This window comes from Sminthopsis crassicaudata, chromosome 4 (assembly GCF_048593235.1).
Source record: "Sminthopsis crassicaudata isolate SCR6 chromosome 4, ASM4859323v1, whole genome shotgun sequence".
Lineage (NCBI taxonomy): Eukaryota > Metazoa > Chordata > Mammalia > Dasyuromorphia > Dasyuridae > Sminthopsis > Sminthopsis crassicaudata.
Genome location: NC_133620.1, coordinates 134,579,436 through 134,599,208, shown reverse-complemented (window position 1 = coordinate 134,599,208; position 19,773 = coordinate 134,579,436). Strand labels below are relative to the sequence as shown.

The 19,773-nt window shown below is 36.3% G+C and overlaps 1 protein-coding gene across 1 annotated transcript in view; it reads right to left on the bottom strand.

The window, feature by feature from the left end:
* The window catches only part of TMEM242 (transmembrane protein 242), a 54,814-nt gene extending 35,253 nt beyond the window's left edge, over positions 1–19,561 (bottom strand). The window contains exons 1-3 of the mRNA XM_074309441.1: positions 19,340–19,561; positions 18,503–18,603; positions 10,678–10,815 (exon numbers count right to left, since the gene is read on the bottom strand). Of these exons, the coding sequence (XP_074165542.1) occupies positions 10,678–10,815; positions 18,503–18,603; positions 19,340–19,427 (327 nt within the window). The 5' untranslated portion in view covers positions 19,428–19,561. The remainder of the gene's footprint in view (positions 1–10,677; positions 10,816–18,502; positions 18,604–19,339) is intronic.
* Between the last annotated feature and the right edge of the window lie 212 nt (positions 19,562–19,773).

The following is a 19,773-nucleotide window of genomic DNA, read 5'->3' as shown; positions in this document are numbered from 1 at the left end:
ATTATGCTCAAAAAGTTATCAAACTGTGCACACCCTTTAATCCAGCAGTGCTACTACTGGGCTTATATCCCAAAGAGATTTTAAAGAAGGAAAAGGGACCTGTATGTGCAAGAATGTTTGTGGCAGCCCTCTTTGTAGTGGCCACAAACTAGAAACTGAGTGGAGTCTCCTCAATTGGAGAATGGCTGAATAAATTATGGTATATGAATGTTATAGAATATTACTTTTCTGTAAGAAATGACCAGGAGGATGATTTCAGAAAGGCCAGGAGAGACTTACATGAACTGATGTTGAGTGAAATGAGCAGGACCAGGAGATCATTAAATACTTCAACAACTATATGATGATCAATTCTGATGGACATGGCCCTCTTTAATAATGAGATGAACCAAATTAGTTCCAATAGAGCAGTAATGAATTGAACCAGCTACACCCAGTAAAAGAACTCAGGGAAAAGAGTGTGAACCACTACATAGAATTCCCAATCCTTCTATTTTTGTCCACTTGCATTTTTTATTTCCTTCACAGGTTAAATTTCTAGTATTTCATAATAATTTTAAAGTTTTAAAATAGATTGAAATATATTATGAAATTATCTCAATTCTTTATTTATTCCACATTCTCTCTTATCCTTGAGATTTTATTAATTACAGTTCTTTCAGAGGGCATGAATTTTGTCTTTATAATTTCCATCATATTCTCAATAAATGTTGACTGTGAAAATGACATGAACTTTCATTTTTATAGGGAACATTAATCTGAGAAACAGAATGTAATGTCAGACCAGGTGCAAAATTATATATTGTTTTAATATCATAATTGAACTGGAAATTTGCTTCCCTAAAATTGACAAAAAAAATCCACCCTGTTTATTCAGTTATATTTAGCTATTATGGATAGCTGAATAAACAAATACAAACTACTCCAGAAATATTTTCAAGTGTCACTAACTATGGGTTATTTTATTTATAAGTTCATAAAAGGAAAATAGTCCTAGGTACAGCTGAAAATTATGAAACTACAACCACAGTCCATACTTTCAGCTGTATCTACTCTAACACTTGATGGCAAAAGAGTCAATTGAAATTACAATTATATAACATTATTAATTAATAGCATGGGTTTTACCTTAGCCCATTTAAAAGATTTTAAAATAAAAGATGCTGATTATTTTAAAAATGGTTACTATAAGAAGATATTTTGCATTTAGAATGTAGTAAAAACAGAAAGGGCTTAGAGTTAGTTTGTCTTGATGAGAGTTTAAGTTCTCCCCCTAACTAGCTGTGTGAATATGAACATGTTGCCTCAGTTTCTTCATGTATAAAGAGGAGGCAATTATTTGTACTAATTTATTTACTGGATGTCTGGCAGACATCTTAAACTTAATATGTCCAAAACATAACTTAATGTCTTTCCCCCTAAATATTCCCACTACCTTATTATTGTCCAGGATACCATTCTATCCTCCCCCCTCTCAGGCTCACAACCAAGGCTTAATATTCAACATCTCACTATGTCTCCCATACCAAATTTGTTGCCTTCAAATCTGATCAATTTTACTTCTGAAAAATCTCTCAAATACTCCCCTGCCTTCTGACACCACCCTGGAGCAGGCCCTTACTACCTCCTGTCCAGTCAGCTGAACAAGATCCTCTCTACTCCACCCCATCCTCTATTCACCTGCCAAAGTGCTTTTCCTAAGGCTCTGATATTCCTACTCAAACTTCACCAGCTCCCCATCACCTCCAGAATCAAAATCAAAATCCTATTTGGTGCCAAAAGCCCTAAAGGTTTTCATCCTAAGCTTGCTCCAACTCCTCTACTCTTTCAGCTTTCTTACACCTTACTTGCCAACACATACTTTTCAGTTCAGTGACACTGGCCTCCAGGCTGTTCCATGAACAAGACATTCCATCTCTTGGCTGCAGGCATTTTCTCTAACTGTTCTCCATGCCTGGAACTCTCCTTCTTCATCACTGCCTCCTGACTTTGTTAGATTTTTTTTTCCAAGTTGGAAGTCAAATCCCATTTTCTAAAGGAAGCATTTCCCAACCCTTTTTTCCCCCCTAGTGCTGCTCTGTTAATTATTTCCTCTTTATCCTATCCACAACTTGTCTGTACAAATTTCTTGGCTATGCATCCTTTTTTTGTATACAAGTGTTTAGGAGAGTACCTGGCAACATAGTAGATATTTACTAAATGTTTACTGATTATAGACATTGTTTATTCCTTTTAAAGGAGTTTTTATAAAGTAGAAATGAGAACACAGGATTGGATTTCTAATTTCCATTAGCTCAGTAAGCTTATTTAAAAAAAAAAAATTTTTTTAATGATTAAAAAATAGAAATGGAAATATCTTTATTCTTTTCAAAGAAATAACCATAAGGATTTTAAAAAATTAGAAAACAAAGCCAAAGAGAGAAAAAAATTAGTCTGAAAGAACTTGAAGAAATGTATTTACTTCCTTTCCTGGCCAGCAGATGTAGCTGTGGTTTAAGATAGTGAAAGTAAGCTTTTTTTTAAATTATTTTTATTTTTTTATTAAGTGCTCTCCAGGTTAGTCATCAGATGGCACTTTTCCTTGAGCTAGATCTATATTACAACCTGAAGTCAGCAATTTCACACTGAAAACATAATTAGATACACACAGACCTGTCTTATTTCTTAACTATATGCTAATGTTTATATATTAAACATGTTTTCTTTCATAGGGATTGATTTTAACCTAAGAAATGGTGATAAGTGTTGATAAAATTTGATCACAGACAACTATATATTTTCCTTTTTCTAATATCATAATTACCACATATACATATATACTCTCTTGACCAAAAGGTACAAACTTGAGTCCCTCTGATTTCTATGCATTTGTGTGGAGAGAGAACTGAAGATTAAATTCTCTCATTGTGTGACTGACTACCGCTAAAGAACTACACAAGAAAAGTGACATAAAAGATGTGTCATCAGAGAAATGTTAGTCATCAGAGAAAATAGTGGGCTGGTCATACAGGTCAAGAACAGGACTGTCTGTACAATCCACTATACCCATACAATGCCAGTAGATCCAGAGAGCTCCTCTAGAACTCTGAATGGCTCCCCTGTGGAGGATTTAGTGGATATGAACAACAGTTGCATAGGAGGAAAGAGCATGGATGGGTTCTGACCTACTGTACTAGATATAGAGTGTCCATGTAAATAAGATCACAAAACTAGTGACCAAGTATTATATACAAGTCATGTGATCAAATGATGGAAGATGAGGCCTTTTCTACAATGCTCACTGATGCCCAAATACTCTTTCTAAAGAGAAAGTAGGAGTCTGAAGAAAAACAATAACAGCTGTCTCCACAGGCCAAAAAACATTAAAATATATAACAAGGTAATATCTTATAAAAGCAGAGAAAGTTAATCCAATACTTGTTCATTCAGCAAATCCCACTATAAGCCCCCATGCTCTGACAGCTAAAAAAACTAGCCTTCTGACTTGTGTGTTGAGATCTACTTAGAAAGTTTCCAGTTGCAGCCTTGGTTTCGGCCAGCATAACCAGCCCTTGTCCTTACCCTATCATCTTGACAACATAAAAAGCAGATCTCAATTCTGATTGATATAGAAAAGCAAAAGCAAACTCTGCCAAGGAATACAAAATTCTCTCAGAGAACAAAAGACAGAAGGTAGTAAGACAAGGTATTAGCTTGTATGAGGACGGGATAGGAAGGAACTGAGGCTGGATCAGCTCTGAGGTTCAGGTCCAGGAGGAATACCTTCAAAAAGGAAGGAGTCAGAAAGTGAACAAAAGGGGAATATAAGAAAAAATTAGTAAAATTAAAAAGGTTTTAGAAAGCTGGCAAACTAAGCATCCCCTGTGCCTTAGCTATACTACTACTAGGCAAAACTAACAGGATATCCTTTTAAGGAATGATGACTAAACAAATACTAATAGCCAAACAATGGTTAAACAAATTGTGGTTTATGAATGTATGAAACATTATTAATAAGAATATGTTAATAAGAAATGATGAAATGGACAGTTTCAGAAGAAACTGAACTGATGCACAGAGAAGTAAGCTGTACTAAAAGAGTCATTTATATAGTAACATTCCAAAGAAAAACTACTTTGAAAGATTTAAAAATTTTATCAACATGATAAATCACAAATCCAAAGAATGAAAAACACCTTTCACCTCCTAACAGAGAGGTGATAAGCAAAATGGAGAGAGGGGGATTAGGGGGAGGGGGGAAAAGAAGAGAGAGAAGGAAGGGAGAGGGGGAAAGAGAGGGGGAAGAGAAGGAGAGGGAAAGGGAGGTATTTTTAGACATGATCAACTTGAGAATACACTTATGTATCCAGGGCTTTATTTTTCAAGGTTTTTTGTTGTTGTTGTTGTTGTTTTTGTTTTTTGCTCAGTGAGAGAGTGAAGGGATATATTGGGATGTTCAGATTAATTTTTTAAAAAGAAAATAAAATCCAAAGAATGTTTATGTTGTGATACCCAATTCTTATTTCATGATAATTTACTGCTTTACAGTGGTGTTGCTCTGAATTAAATTTTAGGTACTGAACCACACTGCCAAAAAGCAAATAATGAAAATATACTCCTTCCATCATCTTGTTACTAAAAAAAAAAAAAAAAATTCTCAATTCACTGCCTAAATGGGGTTGGGACTGCTATTGACATTACAGTTATTGGGAATAAATGAGTAAATACTTACAGCCAAAAATAATGTGTTCAGTGTACAAAATTTAAAGTGGACATCATAAGGCAGAGCCAAGATAGCAGAGAGTGGACAGATCTTTGAACTCTTTCTGGCCTCACTCAGAATCAACACCAGATCAAGCCTCTAAACAGGAGTGACAAAAGTCAGAAATATTTGGAGGGTAACAAATTTCCAGTAGCTCTTGTAAATAAAAAGCTATTTTAAAAAATTTTCCAGTAGCAGATGATGATATAAAAAAGAAATTAGGGGGCATCTAGGTGGTACAGAGGATAGAGCACCAGCCCTGAAGTTAGGAGAACTTGATTGATAAATTACATTACATGTAGAAGCAAAAAAAGACCTATTACAGATGAAAGAGAGAAAGGAAAGAGAGATGAGCATTGTGTGAATCTTAATCTCATTTAATTTGGCTAAAAGAAAGAATATCAGACATATTTAGTTTGATATAGAAACTTGTCTCATCCTATAGAGAAACAGGAAAGGAAAGGATTAAGTAAAGGAAGGGGCTAATGGAAGAAAAGAAGTAGAAGGGGAAAGGGATAAGAAAGGGGCAAAGGGCTATAAAAGGGAAGGGAAAATTGAGAGAGATAGTGTTCAGAAGCAAAATACTGATGAGAGAAAGAAGGAAAGGAAAGAGAAGAATCTAACTTGAAGAAAATAAGATGATGGGAAATACAGAGTTAGTAATTTTAACTGTGAATGTGAATGGGGTGAACTCTCCCATAAAACAAAAACAGACTGGATTAAAAGCCAGAAATACCATATGTTGTTTACAAGAAACACATTTAAAGCAGAGTGATACATACAGAGCAAAGAATCTATTATGCTTCAGCTGAAGTAAAGTAAACACCAATTGTGTTTTTAAATCATTGCAATGCACTGCATGACTTCTTGAGAAGAGAAGAACAGGAATAGAGAAAAGATGGGATGGCCAAATGGAAAAATAATAATTAGTGAGTTAACTTTTTTTTAATAGTAACATATTTTACAGATGGTGCTTGCCCACGCACAGGTTGACTCAATTAATTGACAGGCATGTGCTCAGTCCCTACAATGTTCCAAGCATTCTTGCAAGGCAGTAGAGAGAGAGAGAGAGACAAAGACAATAAACCCAATAGTACCTGCTCTCAAGGATCTCACAGCCTGTAAGAGAAGAGAACTTGTGCACATCTAAATATGCACTAAAAAGAAAACAAGGAAGAGAGAATATATCATTTTCTATGTAGTTTCAAGGAAAAGACCTATGACCAGTGAGTAGGTATTATAGGAAGACAGGTAAAATTTTATTAAATAAAGATCTTATTAATAATCAGAGTCATTCAAAAGTGTATTAAGCTGCCTTATGAGCAAATGTTTTTCATTACTGGAAGTATTCAGACAAAGGCTGGGTGACTACATGTCAAGGATTCCTACGTATCAGGGTTCTTAACCTTTTAATTTCTGTCATGGATCCCTTGTAGGGGTCTAGTGAGGAACCTTTCTCAGAATTGGTTTTAAATGCAAAACAAATAAACATAATATTATAAAAGAAATATATTGAAATAGTTATTAATGGGGCAGCTAGGTGGCACAATGGATAGAGCACCAGCCCTGAAGTCAGGAGCACCTGAGTTAAAATCTGAGCTCAAACACTTAACACATCCTAGCTGTGTAACCCTGGGCAAGTCACTTAACCCCAAATGCCTCAAGGAAAAAAATCCTAGAAATAGTTATTAAAATATTTTAAAACAGGTTGATAGACTTCAAGATAAGAACGCTTTACCAAATGAGGTGACAGATTTGCTCAGTCCCTTCCACCTCTAAAAGTTTATGCAGATGAAAGATTTGATGACTTTAAAAGAGATGTTCTTAGTACTGCCAATGTAACACCAAGGAACATTAATTTTTTTTAGTCATTCTAGTTTGACATGAATTAGCCTTTAAATTATTTTTCAGTAATTTTTTTTTTTAACTGCTCTTTCTAGGTATTTCTTACTTTCTAATGCAAGTGCTCTGACTATTCACATAGATTCATTTTATATACAAGTGTGAAACTGAGGGAATGGCAGTGCAAAATTAGGAGCTATTATGTGATGATCTCCCAAATGATTTACAGTTTGTGTGTGTGTGTGTGTGTTTGTGTGTCTGTATAAACTGCTAAGTAAGGAGAATCTCAAATGAATAATTGACAAATAATAATTTTGGCAACCCTCTACCATTATAATTTTGTTTACATAAAACAAGTACTAAAAGAATGATAATTTTAGATTAATGCTTCAACTTTTTTATAATGAAATGATTCTACTGACCAAAGAGATCACTAGAACTTACTACTCTGGACATTCTCTGCTGAAAACACAACAAAACCAAGTCAGGTCCTTATTAATTCCTTTATTAACTCTGGGCCTAATCCCAGCTACTTTATGTGCCTGGAAGTACTTTTGTTCAAAGAACTCTGAGTCCCAGGGTCTGTGCTGATATTTTTGGGTTTTCAATAAGCCATTTATATTCATCACAAAGGGTAAAAGTAGAGCTGCAGGTGCATTTCCATTGCTCCACATATAAAACAAGGGTAGTTTGATAGATTCTTCCTGATAGCTTGTGTTCACAAGGCATTAAGACAGCATGTTAGCTACTACATTTTCATGAATACTGTCATTTTTTGTGATCAAAGAAACAGTCTGATCAAATGAGACTAACTAGCATATAGAGTTGTTAAGGTAGTATCACAGTAACTGTTATACATTTCTGTTTTTGACTATATAATACCTTAGTTTAATATATCTAGGAAAATACAGTGCCTAGATGAGGATTTTGGTCAAAAAGTTCTGAGCAAGAAAGGACCTGGGTTCAAGAGTTGGAAATCATGGGATAGAAAAAAAGCAACAGCCAGTGAGGAGAGTTCAGTATAAAGTAGAAAGAGAATAAGCACATGGAAGGGAAGAGGTGAAAAAGCACTCAGAGAAGAACTTAAAAAGAGGGGAAAGAAAAAGCTGTAAAGGTCAAAGAGACAGGAGGATAAGGTTTGCTTGGAAAGGATGACAGTTAAGAGGATGAAATGTTGGCATGAGGACCCTTCAGAAGGGACTGAACAAACAACTGCTGATAAATATTGCTTTCAGTGACACAAAGAACTCTCTAAGAAAGCACATCAGCACCAATCCTATATCTTCCATTCTTAGAAAGCTGCCAGGAACCACAGCAGCTTAGGGATGTGCCCAGAGTAAAACATCAGGACCCAAGATGGGCAGGATTTAGACCCAAGGCTTCCTGATTCCAGGTCCAGCTTCCTATCCATCATATCACTCCACCACTGGGGGTATTTATAACCCCTATTCTGCAAGTCTCAGATTCTAAATTACCACAGAAATCTTACTGTTTTAACAATTCATAGATAACAACTCTCTCTCTCTCTCTCTCTCTCTCTCTCTCTCTCTCTCTCTCTCTCTCTCTCAATGTGTATGGTCTCATTTGATTCCCACAACTCAATATAATTGTCCTTATTTGGGGGATGAGAAAAATAAGGAGGGGGAAGTTAAGGAACCAGCCCATGTCCTATAGCTACTAGGTGTCAGAGATGACATGTGAATCCAGGTCTCCTTCCCAGTATAATCCTGTACATTGCATCAGACAGTTTCTCAGCAGTTCTGTAACAGGAACCAATCTTATATATCCTATAGAGGGCCACAGATGGTGGGGGAACTCTGGGTGAGGTATGAGACCCTTCAGCCCAGAGGGAACCTGCTAACAATGTCTGGTTTGGCTCCCCATCTCCCCTAAGGCCTCTCAGCCTTCCTGAGAAGTCAGGGGGCTTTAACAACCTGTATTGTGATTGAAGTAGAGTGATACCAGGAGATAAACTACATACAATAGCAAGTTGTTTATGCGGTCCCACATGCACAGTTTATACTTAGCACATGCCCAGTGTTGCTTTGGTTATATAAGGGTATTAGGGGACATAAGGGTGAAAGAACTGGGAATAAATGGACTCCATATTTTCATCATCCTCAGGAGTCTCGCCTCATCACTCCTCCACTAAAATGGGATGTTTTTTCATCCTGGTGTGAGAGCTATAGAAAGCACAGTATGTTTTGTCATCCCAATCTGGGGGCTCTAGAAAGCAGGACACAACAATATCCTACTTTGATCAATGGATTATTTGAGCAATTTCTATTAATTTAGGAAGGGAAGAAAGGAATAAGCAAACTGATGTCTACAGAACAGCTAACATTAACAGCTGATAGCACTTATATTATCATGTGATAAATGCATTAAAGAGTTGTAATCCCAGTGTTACATAAGATTCAAGGGAAAGTTGTCACCAGCACAGAAGGTCAGGGAAGGCTTTAAGAAGGAGGCAGCATCTGAATGACTTTACAGGATGAGGAGAAATCCAACAGACAAAGAGAAGAATGATATTCTAGCCTGGAGGAACAACACAAAAAGTTGGAATCTGAGGTACCGAGGGCAAAATAACAAGAGAGATAAAGAAAAGTCGATACCAAATTGTCATGGGTAGTAGACAGGTTGAGACTGTGAACTTTACTCAGGAGGCAAGTGAGAAACTAAATATTTTTGAGCCAAGGAGTAAAATGACCATATCTGTGTCTAACAAAGATTATTCCAGCTATGCTATAAAGGACAGAATCATGAGTAAGAACAGTGATTTAGGAATCTCACATTGAATTTGGGGACTATAGGAAGCCTCAAGAATATTTTAGCCTGACTTACTTATTTTATAGATGAAAAAATGAAGATTTTCAGAGGCTAATTGACTTACCTAGAATCACACAATCTCTAAAAATAAAAATACTGATTTCAATGACTATAATGCTAATGGGAGGTTAGGAGAGCAGACCATCAACTTGAAAATGTTTACTTCATTTTAAACTAAATTAAAAGCATCTGTAATAAGGAGCATGTAGTCATGGAAGGACTTAAATAATTTTATAACAATATGACTTTTGGGGAGAGATTTTTCTTTTCTTTTCAGCAATGTTTAAAGAAAGGAGGAATTATAAAAACCATTATAATTCCATTACTTTTATTCACATAAAAATATATACAATATGAAAAAAATAAAACTATATTGTCTTTTAGAGAAAACTATTGAGAAACTATTGTAACTGCATCTAGAATTCTTTTACTTTTTTTTTTTTATACAGAATTCAAACTTCAGAGAGTTAAGAACTGAGTACTTTTTGTGATGCAGTTACTACAAAACTCTACTTACTTAAAAAAACACCACAACAAATTTTTATATCTCCTTAGGTTGATTTATCAAATAATTTGTGTCTTAAAGATCACTAAATAATGTGGAATTTTTTTAATGCTTTCAAAATGCATTAACATACTTTTAAAGTGTGCTTGTGAAATCTGAAATCAAGTGGCATGCTTCACAGAATTTTATAACTGATAGATGTAAAAAGTCTTCTAGTTTGGGAGTGTGTGGGGGAAGATATTGTATATGAATTTGAAAGGGAAAAAAATTACAAATTTATGTATAGCATTTTCTTCAATTATTAAAAATCATTATTCTGAGAAAGGGTCCAGATTCTTTATCAAATTGCCAAAGGGATCCATGATACAAAAAAAGATTAAGAATTCCTGATCTATAGTACATTCTTTTACAAACTGAGGCTTAGCTAGGTTGGTTAAGCAGCTTGCCCAAAGTCACAGGATTACAGAGAGGCAGAAATAGGACTAGAACCCACGTCATTTATCTCCCTTGCTATAAGAAAAATTAAAAATTTAAAAGGGTCATTTTATCACGTTATATATTATATCCAATTACTTAAATCATTGTCTTATGTCAGTTTAATGTGCAATGAGCACTAGTGAGAATTTGGCCAACTTCTTCACCACTTAATTCAATGGGCTCTGTGTACATATGTGTATTAGCTACAGTTTTAAAAATCACCGGATAGGTGATGGCTATGCATGCTAAGGTTTAATTCAGAGAAAACAGTGATGGTACTTACACTATGAACTCCTAAAGCTTTCCAGACGGCAAAACTGATTACACCAACACCGCACCATGCGTAAAGTGAGCCCCAACCCAATGCTCGCAAGGCAAGAGAAGAACCACTCTCTGGTAAAGCAGCTGTGGCCGTAATTCCCTGGAAACAAAAACAGAATAGTAGGAGAATGAGGAGAGTCAGAAAGAATCATAGATAGGAAAATTAATCCAAGAGTAAGAATTTATAAGTAAAAAACATAGACAGCATTTACTAAAGACCTTACAGGCCCCTGAATGCATTTTACAGATGAGGAAATGAAGTCTTGGGGAGATCAAGTGGTTTGTCCAGACTCATACAGCTAACAAGTATCTGACCTAGGATTCAAATTGAGGCCTTTCTGACTCCAAGTCTGGGGTTCTTTCTACTAAGCCACTAGGAAAATGGCCAAGGGAGAGGTTATTCCAGGGACAGCTTTCCACCCATTAAATAAATAATACAGTAATAGCACTTTAAGGTAGGTGAGGTGTTTTACATATGTTATCTCATTCAATCCTCACAAGAACTGTGAGGTAGGTGCTATTATTATCCCCTTTACATATGAAGAAACTGGAACCTAACATGTGAAGTGAGCTCTCTGGGATCACACTGCTAATGTCTGAGTGGGAGCAAACTCATGGGTTCCTCACTGCATGATCAACCTTCTATCTACTAAGTCAGCTAGCTGAAAGAGCTCAAGTCAGAGAATCCACCACAACGTAACTGCTAGTGGCAGCTGTTTTTAACTAGGCCTTTCTATCTTGGTCAGGCTAGAAGTACAGTGCCCACTTGAGCAGGAGCCAATCCCAATGATCTGCAAAGAAGTATTCAATCTTCCCTGGGTAGTTGGGTTCCTCCCCCATCCCTTTACCACACTGCTGTCATACTTAGTACAGATAGCTAATGGAGTTTTATCCCTACTGCAGCTCAAATTTCCTGAGTTCAAGAGATGTGTCAGTCTCAGCTTCTCTGGTAGCAAAGACTACAGGCACATGCAATCATGTCTAGCCCACCAAGTTAATTCTTAAAGAAACAATCACTGAAGACCAATTTACCATCCTCAAATTCTTGCCCTCCTACCCCATCCTCCTCTTCTCACACATCCCAACAATCAGCTTCACATAGTGGAGGTGGGGGAAAAGTGTCTCAATTTTTCAAGTATTTGGCATCTTGTATTAATAACTTTCTTATTTGAAACTTTTTGTAGTTCTGTGTATTATCATAATGTTTGCGTGAAAACTAACCTAATTGGTTACTGTAATTTAAGGCAAGAACTCTGGATTTAAACCCTCTCACAAAGACCAAAAGCTAGCCCTAGCAACCCTAAATTCAGCAAAGAGAAAACTTGAAGTCAGTAGAAGAGATGAGGCTGGAAAAGAATGTGCAGGCCTTTGGAACATTCCTCTCAACAATGTCCTGAGGCACCAGACTTCTCTTCACCCCTTCATGACCAGTTCCCAGAGGAACAGCCAAGTGGCTGATGAAAGGCAACCAGTTTAAAGAAAAGAAAGTAGACAAACAGGTAACTCAGAGACTCCTAAAATAAGATCCCGATTGCTCACCCTTACCTGCTAAGAGACAGAGACTACATCTAGTGGTCTCAGACACTTAACACTTCCTAGCTGTGTGACCCTGGGCAAGTCACTTAACCCCAGCCTCAGGGAAAAAAAAAAAAAAAAAAAGATCTGCAAACACAAAATCATCCACCAATACTTCCTCCACTTTAATCTTGGCCTGTAGCCTTTTCAAGTTGAAGAATTTATCATTAGTGTGGTACTTGAATTTGATACCATACTCATCCTCATTGAAGGTATTTGACAACATGGCTGGAAAATTAAGTGAAAGTATAAAGAAGAAAAGAAAATTAGAGCCCTGGCCAGAAACTAAAGAATTTAGAAAAGACTGAGAGGCGTGCGGCACAGCATTCAATAATATTTCTCCTCCCCCCCAAAAAGACCACAGAATTGGAATACAAAAATGCAAAGGAAAAAGGAAAAATGAAACAAAAGATTAAAAGTACACATGAAAACTCTAAAAATGAAAGACACAGAATTTAAAAGAATTCAAAAAGTTTCTACTGAGAAGAAACATTCCAAAAAAAGGAAAAACTATAATGTAATGACTTCAAAAGACTAATAATGAAATTAAACTTTCATCTTTTAGAAGAGAGGTGATAAAGAAAAAAAGAAAAAGGGGTCAGTAGATAATGGCATGTATTTAAAAATCATTAAGGAGACCAGAGCAATTTTGTTTTTGTATTGATAAAATGAATACATACATATATATATATATATATATACACACACACACACACACACAAATTAAGCATTCCTTATACAACTAAACAATAATTGACCATGTACCAAGAACTAATTTTGTCAGGCAGTGTGCAAAAGTGCTAGAAATGCAAAGAAAAAAAAATCCTCCATCTAATTTTCCACATATTTGAAAAGTCTGTTGAAAAAAAAAAATATTTTTTAAAATAGCACCTTGAAGATGAAAACTTGAATACCACACTCCAAGAAATCATTCAGAAAAATTGCTCAAAAATAGGGAAAGCAAGAAGCAAAGTGCTGATTTAGAGCAGTGTCTTAAAACTGTAGATTTATCGGGTTTTATCGGGTTGAATAAATGAATGTGGATATCTCAAAAACTTTGGCAACAATAAAAAGATTTCTTTATATAAAAATAAACAAGCACATTTATTAGTATGCAAATTTGCTTTCATCTTTAATAAGTGGCAAAACTGTATGTGTACCAAAGAATTATTATAAAATAAATTTCTTTATGATTTATTATCAGTCAATGCAAGACATATAGCTATTTCATATTTGTAAATTTTTATTTGCATACTATATACCCAGGGTCATAAAAAATTTCTTGGGTAAAAAGGAGTCATGAGTGGAAAAAGTTTTAAAAGCCCAGATAGAATTTCATACATCTATTGGTGACCTACAGAACACCAACAGAAAATTGAAATAAAATTCTGTCTAACAGGCTACAGAGATTTATGCAAGAAAACATTCATTAGAACCAAACTGGATTTATACTATGCACAGATAGTTCAAAATTAGAAAAACAATTTAATTATATTAGAAATAAAATTATTCAAAACTACAATTATTTCAATAGATATAAAAAGTACTTAAAAAAAACACCATTTACTTGTGCTAGGAACCTAAAAAACAAAGGAGGAACTTTGTTTAATATCACTAAAAGTATCTAAAACCAAAATCAAGCATAACATGCAATGGAAATACATTAGAACCTTAATATTTTGTACATCAAATAAGGATAGATTTTAAAACGAAGAAAACATTAATTTAAAATTTTTGATAAGAAAAAATAAGCCTAACAAGGAAGAAATGGGAGAGATAGTATTTGAATGCCAAATAGAGCATTATGTATTTGCTCCTGGAGGCAATATAAAGCCATTCCTGAAATGAAATGTCATTTGAAACACTAGCTAGAAAAAAGTAAATAGATATATATTACCTACATATCCATGGTTCTGTCTGATTATAATCTTTTTTGTTTAGGCTTTATTTTAGCAATTCAATTGTCCTTTCAACTATTTTCCTTTATTATTTCCCAGAACTTATTTTAAAATTTAAATGTCAAAAATCCTTAATAAGATAATATTTGCATACAATGAATCCCCAAACATGTTGTAAATATTGTACTACATTTTACAAGACTCTCCTGCATATAATCTATATTTAGTTTATACTGCTATCTCAATATTAGTGTGAGTTTCATTTTCTGAATATTTATCTATACTTTTCTGAGGAAGTAGCTGGCAAAAATTAATAATCCTTTATACAAGTATTGAAATTAAAGAACAGGACCATTAAGCAACTTACTCAGAGTTAACTGAAAGTCAATAAGCCGGGAGCTGCTAGGTGGCGCAGTGGATAGAGCACCAGCCCTGAATTCAGTAGGACCCGAGTTCAGATCTGGTCTCAGACACTTAACACTTCCTAGCTGTGTGACCCTGGGCAAGTCACTTAACCCCAGCCTCAGAAAAAAGAAATGGAAAAATAAATAAATAAATAAAGTCAATAAGACAGTGAAGAATAAAAGTTCAATAACTCATCTATCTCATTTTTAGAAAACATTTAGATTATTAAATCAAACTGATTTTAATCATTAGTTCAAAAGATACATTTTAATCATGTAATCATATTTCCCTTACATTTTAAAAATATGCTATAACCTTAGAAATATAATTTTCATTTTTATAAAATTAACACAAAGTATTGATATACTTTTTTTTCAGATTGACCTTGCAGTTATATCAGAAAACTGAATAATTTGGTTCTTTTATTTACCTAAAAGTGAAGCAGATACTTCAGGAGTTATTGGGAAGTCAATCACTTCCAATTGAACAGATTAATAATGCCTATTGGGAGAATTTGGGCAATTTAAGGGATGTTTTTCCTCCCTTTGGTCATTCTACAATATGAGGCGAAATGTTAGTATACTGGAAAGAACACTGGATCTTGATTCAAAGACTCTGAGTTCAAATCCCACCTTTTCTACTTACTACGCCGGTGACAACCCTCTTAGACCCATATAAAATTAAGGAGTTGGATCAGATGGCTTAGGAGATCCCTTCCAGTTTTATGTTTGAACAACCACCATTGTGGAGAATTTGCTTTTTTTTATTCAAACCTAAAATTCAATGTGGTAAGCTCCTACTATAAAAATTCCTCCCACTAATGCAAACTAACAGTTAAAGGGACCATGCCCTGGCCATATATCTAGTTTATGTCAGAAATAGGCTTTGAATCTAGGTCTTCCTAATTAAATAATTGCCAAAACTTATAAATTATTTATATAACTAAAGCAAAAAACAGATATTTTTAAATTTCCTTTCAACAAATATGCCATTTAACTATAATTTTCTATAATTACTCTAATTTTCAAATATTAAACTAGTCACTAATTTAAAATACATGGGGCCCTTTTTAAAAAAAAATCAGATTTACACTCTCAATCAGATCACTGAAAGAAATTTAAAATATATTAATCAGTGCTTTGTCTTTTTTTAATTATTATTATTCATAGATAGGAAAAGAGAGATAAGCCTTCCATCAACAAACATTTACTAAACTAATAACCTATTACTCTTTTAACCTTCCTAATTACTCAATTAAAAGTCACTTTGAATGAAAATATTCCTTCTGCATTTGTGAAAGAAACAATTAGTGTTAAAAATTGATTGTCACTCCAGTAGTCTCTAATCATATCTTTGCTTAAGTTCATTCTTTCTAAAACCTTATTAAGTATTAATTTCTTGAATGAGTCACCCTTATCTGAGAAAATGATTAGAACGGTATCCATGAAAAGATAATGCTGTATAACCTTTTTGTTGTTCAGTGACTTTTTACTTGTGCCAGATACAAATAAATGGTTTAACATTTATTTCTCCAGATCTTTTAGAGATGAGGAACTGAGGTAAACAAGGTTAAGTGATTTGCCCAGAGTTACACAGCTAGTAAGTTTCTGAGGCAGGATTTGAACTCAGAAAAATGAGTCTATCCACTCTTTTCACTATGCCACCTAGCTGCCTTACATAACCACATAGGAAATCATTCATTAGCAATTAAATCTACTAACTAGTACCAAGTTAAAAATAGTCTCCAAATGACAGATTGGTAAATGCAAACACAGGGGGTTATTTCCTCAAGTCAAGTTAATTGGTTGCAAAGTTAAGAATAGAAAATCCAGTCTCTTCAGTTCTGATCTGGTTCTGTTCCCTTAATAGCTACATCAATTTCTCTCAAAGTTCCTATGAAAAATTTAAAAATGAGTTAAGCATTATCCTAAAAAATACAATAACCCCAGTTTATGAATGGGTTGTGCTTCAAAAGTTTACTTAGAAGTCAACTGCTCGGAATTCATGACATTTTCCTACAGAATTACCATAAATGATAATTAAGTTCTCAATCTAAGCCACAAAATCCACCATGTACTATAATGACTACCTTAGTACCCTGGCTACCTTAGAATCAGCCCGAGTGAGGATAAGCAAAAGTCTTTATTCTAGGTCTTTTGGGGTCACTGTCAGGGGATTAGATATAGGACTCTCCACACCTCCTTTCTCCCTCTCCACCTCCAAAGAGGGATCCCGCTGGTTCTACTCCACCCTCTGATCTCTCTCTCACTCTTTTCTGTCCACAATCACAGATTAAGCCAGCACAGGATGGTGGGCTGGGTCATTCCCCAAGCATATGCTAATAGAATATTGTCCAATTGGTAATTAGCCTCAAGTGCTTGGACTCAGTACAACTCAGATTTTCAGCCCTTTACAATGTACCTGAAAGTCATTAAAAATAAGGTTAGACCTGGATCCCAGACTCATATGAATACTGAATCCTTGAAGACAGACCAGATTAAGGAACCAATCCCTTGAAAGTCCAGTAGCATTAATGAAAAAGTTATAGGATATGAACTGAGTCTTTACAGGAAGCCAGAAAAGCCTGGCAGCAGAGGTGCTCAAAGACAGCATTCAACCTTAGGGGACAGCTCTAGAAAAGGGGTAGACTCAGGAGCTGGAATTCTGTGTACAAGGAACATAAATAAAATATTTGCTCTCTGACTGAAAAGTACAAGGATGAGAGCCAAGGGTAAGGAGACTGGAAAGATAGAAAAGCCAAGGTTATAAAGAGTTTTAAATGCCAAACCAAAGTTTTACATTAATAAGAACCTGCAGGGCTTTTAGCAGCGTCAAGGGTAGACCTGAAATCCAGGAGACCTAAAGTGAATCACTTCCTATCTGTGCGACTCTAAACAAATCACCTGACCTCCCAGTCTCAGTCCCTGCAGTGTAAAATGGGAATAACACCACCTCACAGGATTGTCATATACATGAAATGAGGTAACACGTAGTGCTAAACAAGCCTCCTCAAGTACATGTTTGACCATGTCAACTTTCTACTCAACTAATTCCACTGACTACTACCTATTATCTCTAGAAACAATTATGTTGTGAGCTAATCAATCATTCTGGAGAATAATTTGGAACTATGCCCAAAAGGCTATCAAACTTTGCATACCCTCTGACCCAGTAGTGTTTCTACTAGGCTCCCATGTATTCCTTCCCCCCCCCCCCCCAGGCTGGGGTTAAGTGACTTGCCCAGGGTCACACGGCTAGGAAGTATTAAGTGTCTGAGGCCAAATTTGAACTCAGGTCCTCCTGACTTCAAGGCTGGTGCTTTATCCACTTCGCCAAATAGCTGCCCCCCTTCCCCCCCTATATTCCAACATAAAAGGAAGAACTTTTTTTTTCCTTAAAAATCAAATGATGTAGGGGCAGCTAGGTGGCACAGTGGATAAAGCACCAACCTTGAATTCAGGAGGACCTGAGTTCAAATCTGGTCTCAACTCTTAACACTTCCTAGCCGTGTGACCCTGGGCAAGTCACTTAACCCCAGCCTCAGGAAAAAAAAATCAAATGATGTAATAATTATAAAGCACTTAGCATAATGTCTTAGTAGATGCTTAATACTTCCCTTTAATAATTAATACTTACCCTAATAATTAATACTTACCCATATACATAGGTACTGTCAAAAAAGTTATAATTATAAAATTAATTTAAAAAAAAATTTTTAATTAATACTAAAAATAGCCTTTGAAACTAACAACAACAAAAAAAAAACTTTAGATTCTATGACAAAGATCTCTTAGAAAAGATCAAAGATTCAAAAATCTCTTAGAAACACCATCAAAACAAAAGTCACACTCCATCCTCATTCCATATAGCAACAATAATAAACGCTAATTAGCTTATGAGATCACAAACCTTATTGAACCACTGAGGGCTTTTCTTTTTAGCTAGTGACAAAGTGGTAAGAAAACCAGCCAGCATTCCTGCAGCAGCAACTGTACCGAGAAAAATCCCACCTGCCAAAGAGTAAATAAAAAACTTTAATAACCTCAGAAAAGTTTAAACAAAGATGAAAGGAAGATTTCAAAAGAAAATGTAAGACATGCTCTACACTTATTTAAAAAAAAAAACTCAGAAAAACGTTTATCATCCATCCTGCAAGGGAGAAAACAGAGCTAACACAACTGTTTAGGAGCTATGATGTTTGCGGAAAACCATAGGTTAGAAAAGTGATTTTTTGTTTTGTTTTGTTTTTTCCCATTACACTAAACTCATTCTGGAAAGAGCAATAAAGATCGGTTTCCAGGGAAAAGTGCGGCTCGGAGGTCCGGATTTCGGATGGCGAGGCCGCCACATACAGCGCTTGGGCAGGTTTTTCTGGGACTGCTCTCTTCCGCGGCAGAAGGACACGCCCACTCCCGCGGAGCCCCGTCCCGCCCTCACAAGGTGACTGAGAACGCTTAACGCCCGAGAGATAGCATTACAGCTAAAGCGCCTTCAGCTCCCCACAGCGCACTGCTAGCTCTCGGTGCTGTCTGGGGTGCTGCTCCTCAGACTGTCTGATTTTCTACAGACGGCAAAGCGGAGGCTCGGGGCAGCGAGGTCCCGCAAGCCCCACAGGCCGTCCCTTAGAGGCACCGCCGGACTAAGTCAAGTCTACGGCGCCTCCCACAATCACAAACAACCTCTAAGGACGGCGCGGCGGCCCCGGGGGCAGAACCGCCCGCCTCCTCAGAACACTGCAGTGCGCACCTTTCACCAGAAACAGCCGGTTATCCGAGGCTGCGGGCTGTTCCAAAGACTGAGGAAGGCCCCTGGACCCGGAGCTCACAGGCTCCATAGTTGGAAGGCGGTGGAGCCGTCCACCAAGTGAGCCCGGGTGGAAACAACGAAACCAGAGAAAGAAGTGCCGGAACGCTGCAACCGGAACACAGTAGCGGGCAGGTCCGGCTGCTACCGGGTTCCGCCCTTCTACTTCCGGAATCTGAGCCCCGCGTGCGCTGGCCCCGCCCTCCCGGCTTCTGCGCAAACTCACCATCGCGCCTCTGCTGGGGCACGTGGGGCTATGCTCCCTAGAGAGGGCCCTACTGGGTTGGGAGTGAGAAAGAGGGGACGTGTAATTATAAAGTATATATTTTTAGTAAGACCTTAGACCTCAAATATGTGGTATTATCTAGCCACTGCAT